A 10,631-nucleotide genomic window follows, 5' to 3' on the forward strand; every position below is an offset into this window, starting at 1 on the left:
GGATGCAAGGAAGGAAAGCCGTGCACCTGCAAGCCTTCCTGTGCGTCGTCCTGCGTCTGCAGAAGCAAGGAAGGGAAGCAGTCCACATGCAAGAATTCCTGTGCTTCTTCCTGCGGTTGTGGATGTAAGGAAGGGAAGCCCTGCACATGCAATCCTCGCTGCTTGTCGTCCTCAAGCGGCTCCGCGGACAAGGAGGGAAAACGTTGGGCCTGCGAGCAGTCGTCGTGCGGCTGTGGATGCAAGGAAGGAAAGCCTTGCACATGCGCGCCCGGCTGCTCGTCGTCTTCATGCGACGGTGGATGTAAGGAAGGGAAGCCCTGCACGTGTAAGCCTACTTGCTGTAGGAGCGTAACTTCCTGTAAACCAGGAGAAATGTCACAGTGTACATCAGTACATACGTGTTGTCATGGAACAGAGACTTATAGTTGTATGCGTTCTTCTTCAAGTGTGTTCGCTCCGGTAGATGGTAAGGAGGAAGGAGGCAGCTCTCTAGTGAGATCTACGACATTGGATTGTAGCGGAGAGAAGGTGATCTTTCGCAGAATGCGTGTTTCAGATTATCAATTTGTCCGAAAATTATTGCCATCTGTCTCTCGATGCTTCCTAGATTTTGATGAAGGACAGGTCGCAGAGATCCTGAATCTTCCGACTTTCTTTGCATGGTGTTGTTTTAGGAAGCAGCAGCAGACGACGGGAATGGACGGGAAGAAGAGTTCTAATGAGGAGAACGAAGGAAGGGAACAGACGGAACAACAGCGAAGAGTAGAAGGCGAATTACTAGGGTATTGTGAAATGATCCTTCAGCCTCATTGGGGTCGAAAGCCAGATGGGAGACTAGAGAGAGTTGTTGTGTCCGAGCACTTTCGAGGACGAGGACTGGCAACTAAGATGTGTAGAGAGGTCCTCAACATCATGAAGGATAGTGGTATAGTCGGGAGGATTGATTTGACTGTAGAAAAACCGGATGCTAGACACGTGTATGAGGACAAACTTGGATTCAAAGAGGTTGATACGAAGGTGTTACGTCTTGATGTAAACTTCCGTTAGATGCTGGATAGACAAACCACACACAGATCGCCATGACAGAAAGAGAACGCAAAAACAGAGGAACAAGAAAGGCATCCACGACGCAGGGGCGCATTCACCCCCGGCGCTCCCTCCCCGCAGGGGGGGTCCCGCCCTCTCATCACTGTAGGAGACGAGTCCACCCGTGAGTACATGAAGAGTGGAAGATTTGCGGAAAGTTCGCGTGCCCTATTGCTGACTGAGGTTTCTGAAGGAGAGATGTGCCGGCTTGGGTTTCTCAACCATTGGCCAGACCGGGAAAAGGATCAAGAAAAGGAGCTGTTTTCACTTTCGTCCTGTCTCCTTGGACGTGGGCGTTCATGTGCCTGCCCTGCGCCCTTGCGCTTTTTCCTCCCGAGTGATGATGTGGTAGTAACAGCGTGTGTTGGACTGCAGTTATGCCGTGTATTCGCCGGAGCTGGGTACGTGCCGATTAGTGTGTCTTCAAGCGGACCCCGTGAATGGTTAGGAAGGATCGAATCCGTCTTCACACCGCTCCCAGGGCTGGTGAGGTCGATGTTGAGTGATGATGATTGTATCTGACCGGGTTACGTATGTAGGAGGTCCAAGGTAACGTAACATGAAGCAGGTCACTGCTATCACTACTTTAGACCTTGTCACGTGGGGAGAGAAGCGCGCTTGCCGCTGCGTAGAGGAGTACGGCTGCTTATGCGCGTGTGTAAGTGGGTGGCTGCGGTTTTCCCACGTCCTTCGAGCCTGCGGCCTAGATGTGTCCAGCGTTGGGAATAGCACGTGGTCAGAGAAAGGCGCAGTTGTATGCGGAGGTGACTGAGAGGTCCGCAGAATTATTTCAAAAGTAGATCGGGAGTTTGTTAAGGTCGCGAGTCGGCCCTCGCCAGGCGTGCTGTCTCGTCCGCATTCAGTTGCCTCTCCATCGGGCTGCGCCACATTCATGCCGAGATTCCGGGAGTCTCCGTATAGCTTTGGGGACTGCACCGGCCAGCCTTCTGAGTATGCCCGTGAGCGAACTCTATGACACCAGGCGTATCTTTTGACATGGACTGCTGGTAGGCGTTTCTTCGGGGTCTGTCAGTCGTCTCTGCCAACCAACGCAGCCGTGTTTGCAGACCCCATCAGGTTTTACTCGCACACCTGACCTCACGGACAACGGTGAGGCGAAAGCAGCTTCTCTTCAGGCGCAGGCACGCCGTCCGGTGTTCGCGAGGCGAGTTTCCAGGGCCCCTCTCGAAGTTTAGAATAGAACTCAGACGTTCTAAGGCTGGGCTGGGTACACTGGAAGAAGATATCGTCACGTTGGGAGCGGTACCGGGGCTGGAAACGCGCTGTGTCCCCAGCTGTTGACGCGCGGTAGCAGGAGATAAATGCTACCCTTAGAGACTCCCGCCAACCGGCCACACCCTTGATTGCGTTACCTTCTCTTTTAGTAGCAGCTCGTCAACTTCAAATTGTAGAGCTATGAAGAAATAGTCTTTGCTAGAGCGTAGACGCAGAAGCAGTGCAATCAAAAAGAAACTTCACAGGTTTGCGATCATAGCGGGCAGCTCTGGTTAGCGTCGTAGTAGGTGCGGCACTCGTGGCTGGGTACCAAACAGTCCGCGCTTGTCTGCGCGGCAGATATTCAGGTCAGCGAACGGATTACAGTTTCTCGTGGCCACTTGATGCAAGCAACCTGACACAGCCAGGCCCTATTCCACTTAGTTCAAGGTTCACAGGGGAACGCAACACCACACCCCACGGAAGACAACAGCAGTAGCAGCTAAACTGTGCACGCCCTAAGCCTCCGAGGCACAATCTACATTTGGTTGTACAGGTGTAGCAGGTTCAGCAGAAAACTCCCTGTGACAGTCGCAACAAAGACGGTCACTGGACGGGCGTCAGACGTCGAGTGAGGGGCCTCCGTCGAGGGAGCGTCGAAAGCCGGCGGCTTCCCGGGCACCGAAATGTAAACGGTGCAATCAGGTGTTGAAACCTGGGCTATCTGAAACTGCAAGAGTGGGTCACTGTCCGAAGAAGACTCGGTATTACACGTGTAGCATAGGAACTTGGCTTTGTCCTGTTCGGAGTCGTACAGGAATGTGTACACATCCTCAGGACTGATTCGCTGGTCTTTTCTTTCTGTTTGGGTCTCCACGGTGAGGGTCGCACCAGTGACAAGGGACTGGAGCGAGGTTTCTGCGCCGGTATCGCACCTTACGGTATTGTTGCTTGTGGTATACTGATACACATTCTCGACTCGCTTGTCGGATGGCGCAGGGGCAAGTTTTTTGGACGGAGCACACTTGAACTTCAAAGCCTTGCCTTGCTCTGCAGTTAGGTCCAGTTTCTTGGCAGCAGCGCTGCGCCCTGGCGCATTACATACGTGAACTACAGATGCGCCGTCCCCCTCACCGGCAGAGGCAGAGGGGAGGAGGCCTCCCGACGCCCGACGAACTTCGCTTCCGAATTTGCCTTGTGCACAGAGAGCAAACTTAACAGCAAGACCGAATGCGCCCACCAGAAGGACGGTGGCACCGCCCCGCCTGAGACCGAGCCTTGCCATTGTGTTGTGCGCTCCACCACTGGGAGCAGCAATCGGACGGAAAGGCCGCGCCTCACGACAGCCCGTGATTTACTCGAAACCTCTCCAAACAGGCGTGATTATAGTGGGCCGGTTTGCTCTCCTTCGTGATTCGCGTGGGAGGAGTCGCAATCAGCAGCAGCGCCGTCCAGCGGGGCCGAGAGAAAGCGTTTCTCAAGTTCGGCGGCGGGGCCCCGTGGCGCAGTTGCCTTGCCTATCCTCTCCCCGAGGAGCAGGACCTGTGTTTGACGATCTCTGCCGGAACGGTTTCCATTGTTAGCTTACGGGACAGATGGCCCGCCGACTACAGGTTGCGGAGCTAGAAGCGCGGGTCAACGATAGTACTCGCTGTTGTTGGCGACGTCCTCTGATGCATCTTTTCTGGCAGCCAGTGGTGCCAGCGGGGACTGGGTCGCGAACAGTATCCAACTGGGGAACTACTTTATGCTCCTGCAGCACCTCCAGAAATGGAAATGACTGCCGTATGCGGCGAAAAACAACCGTCTCCAGGATAACAGCACTATGGGAATGCTCAACGTAGACAAGTTACTCGCAGCCAGCCACTGTTCTTGAATTCAGCCTCTCTCAAACGAGCGGAGTTCTGACACACCTTAAATGTGCGCGTAGACCGGCTCCCGTATTCCCAGGGCAGATGGTTCTCCCGATGGTATGGGGAGCCCACCTCTTTCCAGATCGCAGGCGGCTGTTAACCAAACTCGGCCAGACATCAGGGGCAATGTGATGGCCTTGGAGGGGTCAACTTCAGCAGCGAATACGTACCCCGTTTGCACCTAGGAAGATCTGAAACCTGTGTACAGAGAATGCACCTGTCTGGTAACCGGCAGCGCATACCATGCAGGCCTCATCAGTACGGAGCAGCAGCCCAGGCAGAGGGCCAGGTAGTCCTGGGCACTGAATTCATGAGTGACTCTACGGATACGTGCTTGTTAGGCGTCAGCGGCCCGGCTGAATATCCTTTGTCTTTGAAACATACTTCACGCCCCAGGTGTGCAGCCTTGGTGTGGTCGTGAGAGACTTCGGCCTCTTCAGCTTAGAAATATATCGACCTGTGCTATGTGCCGGATACAGTCACATGAAAGGGGCCAGTTTTTTTTTGACCATGCCGGGCACTGGGGTGTCAGCAGATAGTAGTCGCACTTTGAGACGGAGGCGTCCCAACACGAGCACCACTACTGAAGCTGAGGCACCCCCTCTGCCAGTGAGCCTCAGCTGCGTTTCTCTTCCGGTCCAGCAGCCTTGATTTGCGTTTGTGGTGCTTAGTATAGGATATCTACGCTCCTGCTTGCTGGAGTTTTCCCGCTGTCCTGATCGGGGACCCTCGGTGGGAGATCCGTTTCCTGGGTCCTTCAAGCACCTAGTGAGAGGCTTCTCTGGACTTCACTTTTTCCTCTTCTCCTCGCGCTTCGGGATCCGTCGAACACGGAAAGGCATACTTGTGATGTAGTAAGTTTCCGCAGCACCATCACCTGCACGGTAGAAAGGGTTGTTTTTTCTTCATTCATTTTTTTGGGGGCGGAGCTCATCCCTCTGCCAAGGAGCTACTCGTAAGAAGTAAGAAGACAGTGCATTTGCTTCCGCTGTCTCGTTTTCCCCGTTTGCTTCCCACCTCCAGATCGTCATTTTCAACTCTCTGTATTTGTATCCGCCGACCCCGCGCTCTTCGACTTCGGCAAGGTCACTGTGTTGGTCTTCAGATTCAAATCCACCCCACCTCGGGAAAAGAGTCATTCATCATCGAGGACACTAAGTTCAGATTGGGGTTGCTTTCCTTCGCGAGACCCGGGCATATGTGACACCCGGTCTTCTCCGGCTTCTCCTGTTGTTTTCTTTTCTCTTCTTCCCCCTGATCGACTAAAAAGAATGGTCACTTGTCCCGTCTCGTTTTTCGTTTTCCTGGGGAAACAGGTTCTCCTTCTGAGTGCTCCCTTGCGTACGCTGCCCAGGACACGAGAACGGCACACTTGCTGCCAGTGAAGGCGTAAGGCTTTCCGCGAAATACTGTGTGCGCACACCTCTATGAAGAACCAGACGGTGCACCAAACTGGAGGCAGCGGCGAGGTATATAACACTTGCTCACAACATTCTTCTGCCTTCTGAATTCTTCGCCTCATCCGCTTGAGGAGCTTGAAGCTCCGGGTCTCTGGAATGCTCCCCACTATCTCCCGCAGTGTCCCTCTCACCAGAAGTCGTCGCCAGTCTTTCCCTTTCACCGCGAGATAGCCTGACTTCGAATAGTATGGGCTATCCATGACAAATAGAGTAGAAACGGCACCTCGGTCGAAACAGCAAAACTCCCGCTCCGTTCCACTGGAGACCTGCGAAAGTGCTGTCTCCTCTCCGTTCCGTCGCTGGCGCAGTGCAAGTGCCGTCGCCTCGTCGCGCTTTTCCTCCTGGTCAGGTCCCACTAGGGACGCAGCTCCCTCCACGCCACTCATCTTTGCCCTTAGATGGATTGTGGCAGCGAGAGCTAGTCCGGAAGTAACAAATACCGTGCAAGCGATGCACTCGCCCAGGCAGGCGGGGACTGCTGCGAAAATGATTCTGAGAAGAGCGCCTGTAACTGTTCATTTCCAGGCTACTGTCCCGCGGTCCCCTGTGATCCCTCGATGTTTACTACCGAGTCTATTGGCCCCAACAGGTAGCAACAGTACTAGTGGAAGGGTCGGATGTATATATGCGATGCCATACCGGGAACTGTAGCCGTCTCCGAGCAGCTGATCCAGGGCCGCGGGCTACTTCCGAAGCGTCCGCTGCCCTGGTGGTCAGGTGACCGATAGCGCGCCAACTTGCTCGCGCGGGTAGCGACGGCATCGAAGAGAAGAGCATTAATTATTGCTGTTTTGGCTCGTGACTGTGCAGGCGCAGGCGGATGAACTCCGCTCAGTCGTGGTGGCGGTGCATCGATTACTGCGCTGTCACGGCGTCACAGCTTTTATTGAAAACGTGGTTCTCGTGACCGGAAAGATGAGTCAGTACTGCCCCTCGCAGGGAAGAGGCGCTAAACCCGCCTTGCTGCCGTATCAGAAGCGGTCCGTGTACAACAACGCCCCAGAGTACTACGGGCGGCGTGTATCATTCGTGGTCGGGCGCGAGGGAGCTTCTTTAAGTAGGGCAGAAGGAGAGCGGCGAGGCAACCATCCGCGTACCGATACTCGTCCAAGCCAGCTGCGTGCACGATCTTTCTAAAAAGTGGGTGCCGGGCAACAATCATGTTGACTTCGGCGGGATACATGCCCGAAGTTCAGCTCGGCGGGGTGCGTGAACGTTGGAGTCCATTCTGTAAAGTTTCCAGCCCGCCTGTTGCTTCCCAAACAAGATGCCCAGATGGCTTCTTGTTCGGAACGGCTGCCTACGGACATGTATGCACGTCCACGCATTCAGCCTTCAGGCTAGGCAACGTATTGCTCCTTTGGCTGTACGCCAGTCTGCCCTGTGTGTGCGCCCGCTGCCCATGACGGCGGGGGTAGCACTGCTGTATGCTGTCTCGGAAAATCCCGTCTTACTGTCTCCCTCATAGGGGTGCTTTTCATGGATTCACTGGTGGAACTGTGTCGGCTGCGGCTGGGCCCTCAAGCACGTTGCTGTCAGATCACTGACCTGCAGCTTCACCTGAATTCCATGCCTGCCAGGATCTTGCTCCGCTGTGCCGTCGGAGCGATGCTGGGTTGCACCGGCCCCTCATAGCTTTCGGATTTCCCGAGAATCAGAGACAAGAGATTAAACTGCGCATTCCTTTGTGAGTGCTGATGTCTTCCGGGTGCTCACTTTGCAGGATACCTGTCCGGGGGCACAGATCGCTTTCCGTCTTTAAACGCCAGACCACATACACAATGCGATAGAGAGTGCCATCCTGTGCCATCCGTAAAAACTGGTAGGTTTGCTACCGGGTGGCTGTTACTGGATGATGGGTAGGTTGCTACGTAGTTGTCTGTTTCCTCGGGCCAAGAAAGTGTTCTCCGCGTCCTCACTACAGCGGATCGACAGAATTGTCGTGAGGTCGACTGTGATTTTTGAGGTTTTTCTTTTACAGTCAGCCATATCCGAGTAGTTGTACCGGACAAGAGTCGCTGCTGCTAGCCTCACGACCCATTTGCAGCTCTGTCAACTGTAGAGGAGCGGAGCCACTCTGGCACCGCTAACGACAGTCCGACCGTGTCTGCGGAGCCTCAGTTATCGTCCCCGTTTATCAGTCGCAGCGAACTTAGCCTCCCCAGGCTCAGTCAGAACGTTTCGTTGTTTCTTTTCCGCTTTAATTGAGGGCTCACAGGGGAACAAAACACCACGCTGTGCTAGAAAAAGGCAGAGTGCAAAAGGAAGAGCGCCCAAAATATTAACGCTTGAGCCTCGCTGGCGCAATCTACCGGAAACTTCACAGAGGCAGCATGGCCAGCAGAAAACCCCCTATGAGAGTCGCACCCAAGGCGGTCATTGCACGGGAGTCGGACGTGGAGTGAGGGGCCTCAGTGGAGGGGGTGCTCGAAGCCGGAGGCTTCCCGGGTACCTCGATATACACGGTGCAGTCTGGTGCAGCATCTTCAAGGGTTCTAAGTGCCTTGTTAACCTGAGCATTGCACGTGTAGCAAAGGTACTTGCTGTCTGGTGGTTCGGCATTGTACACGAACGAGTACACGGGATCCGAGTTTGTCGGGACCTGGTCTCGGGTGGCCACCTCCGAGGTGAGCTGCGCACCAGTGACGACGGTGTCGAGGGAGGTGCCCTCTCCAGTAGTATTGCACTTCTTGGCATTCTCTCCTGTAGTGTACTGATACACACGTTCGAAGTTATTGTCGGATGCTGCTGCCGGGGCTAGTTTCAATGACGGAGCACACTTGAACTTCAAAGCCGTGCCTCGCTCTGCAGTCAGGTCCAGTTTCTTAACAACGCCGCGCTCGCCGGCACCGCACACGGGAACCGTCGACGGGCCAGCCACCCCATCGCCGGAATCTGGTACGCCTGTAGACGCCAGGTCAGCTCTGGCACCTGGTTCACCTCCGGCGGAGAGAGCATACCCAACAGCAAAACCAAGTGCTCCCAACACAAGAAGGGTGGCACTGCGCCGCTTGAGTGCGTGCAACATCATCGTAATGTACTCCGCACGACAGATGCCGCGGCCTGGTGGAAAGATAGAGCCTGACCAGAGTCCGTCATTCATCCGCTAGGTGAAGAGCAGTGACAGCGGTGATGGGGATCGGTTCAGTGCCTTTGCTTCACTCGGGTGGGCAGAGTTTGAGTCAGCAGCACCCCTTCAGCTGGGACCGACCGGGAAGCGTTGCCCGAGCTCGGCCGCGGGGCCCCGCGGAAAACTCTCTTCCTGCTTTTCGATTCCAGGTGACCGACCGGCCTGATTTAGCCAGCCTCTGCGATTCCTACCTAAGCGCTTGCCATTATCAGCTTCATAGTCACTTGTAGTCGAAAGATCGCAGGTGGCTGGGCTGGGTTGCAGCGGAGCAGTGACGTCGCGCGCCGTTGCTGGCAGCCTTTCTTAACGCACCTTAGCCACTCGCGCTACAAGGCGGGACTGGATTACGACAGGACCCCCTGGAAGACGACGTTTGTGATCATGGCTCGCCTCAGTAAATGGAGATGCACGATACGGTATGAGGCGAGGCGGGCCTCGCCTGATACCGTATCCGGCCCCCGACTAGTTTAGATTTTGCCTCCCAACAACTGTGGAGTGCCAGTCTTTCAAGTCTGGCACTGCCGGCTGTCTTCCTTCGCTTGAATGTTCGGTGTCATCGAAAACACTTTCTCCAAGAGAAACAAATACTTTCCACAGAACACTACAAGCGCGGAAAGGCGCTGGGTTGTCGGGCAGGCAGTGCTGCGGCACGCCGGTCGCCACAGTGGAAGCACCTATGGCCCGACTTCGCTGCCGGTAGTGCCTCTCTCGGTGCCGCGTGGGGGCAAAGGTGAATCACCGGGAATCATCTATTCTGTTTCTCCGTTTAATGCCACCGTCGTTCCTTACTCGTCGCACCACGTTAGCACCAAGGGAAAATACAGGGTCACAATTCACCCATCTTGTCAGGTTACATCACCTGACACGTCACCGGACACGTCCGCACCTGACACGTCGGTCCGCTGTTCTCGTGCCTTCGTTCAGAGGTCAGCGTAGTTTCTTCGTGCTGTTCCATTATTCCCCCCCTTCATTATTGGGCGACGTCCCCTGTCGCCGCCTGCGGCGTGTGTGCCTGCCAGTCCGGCGTCCGCACCTCACGTTGCTCTATCGTCTTAGCCGCGTGCCTGCCGTTCCGGCGTCCGCATGCCGGCTGGTTCCCGCTCTATCGTGCCTGCCGTTTTCGCGTCCTCACATTGATTGAGCTGCCCCCATCTTTGAGTTGCGGTGTGACTTGAGAGAGAGTGGCCGGAGGCGCGTCCCGTGTGCTGTTCGACTGCTCCGTGTCGGGGAGTGTTGGGGCGAGTGTGGCTCCCCTCTTTCTTCTCTGTCTCTCTTAGCTCTTTTTCCGCTAGGTAGATACACGGCGGCCTCATATGGATCCGGGGCGGTCGTCGAGGTGAGGACACTGGGGACAAACCTTCGTAGCAGGCGACGGCTAAGCCTTCTGATGAGACCGGTTCGGAGATCTAAGACATCGTTGAACGAACCGTTGTTGTAGGTCGCTAGGATCCGGTGTGGTGTACTATAGCGCGCGGCCAACTTGGAACTGCCCCTAATTCTGTCGGGGCCGGTAAGCTGGACTAATGCCAGGTCTCCCGGACGTAACTGAGTGACTTGCGCGTCGGCCCGATCATGGTCCAGGTGTTTGTGTAGTTGAACGAACACCTCCTCTCTTATCTTTTCCATGTATTTGATTCGATCTGCCAGGGATGAGGGAACCGAGCTGGCTTCTCCTACCAGTTGCCTGTCGACCGGTAGGACAGGATCGACTCCGTACTGAAGAAGCTTAGCATCGAACACTTTAGCATTGTCTGTGAGAAGGGCGGCCGGGCAGCCGTATTGACATATGAGACGATGGACGATCACCGCAGCTACTGTTTCGGCTGT

The 10,631-nt window shown here is 55.2% G+C and overlaps 1 protein-coding gene across 1 annotated transcript in view; it reads left to right on the top strand.

Moving 5' to 3' along the window:
* Positions 1 to 1,437, top strand: part of CSUI_001728 (uncharacterized protein) — a gene marked incomplete at both ends in the record, with an annotated part of 1,928 nt that extends 491 nt beyond the window's left edge. Inside the window, 2 exons of the mRNA XM_068061933.1 lie at positions 1 to 325; positions 675 to 1,437. The exon at positions 1 to 325 is cut by the window's left edge and continues 491 nt beyond it. Of these exons, the coding sequence (XP_067926092.1) occupies positions 1 to 324 (324 nt within the window). The remainder of the gene's footprint in view (positions 326 to 674) is intronic.
* Positions 1,438 to 10,631: the final 9,194 nt, after the last annotated feature.

The sequence above is a fragment of the Cystoisospora suis genome, assembly GCF_002600585.1.
Source record: "Cystoisospora suis strain Wien I chromosome Unknown contig_686, whole genome shotgun sequence".
In the NCBI taxonomy this organism is placed as follows: Eukaryota; Apicomplexa; class Conoidasida; order Eucoccidiorida; family Sarcocystidae; genus Cystoisospora; species Cystoisospora suis.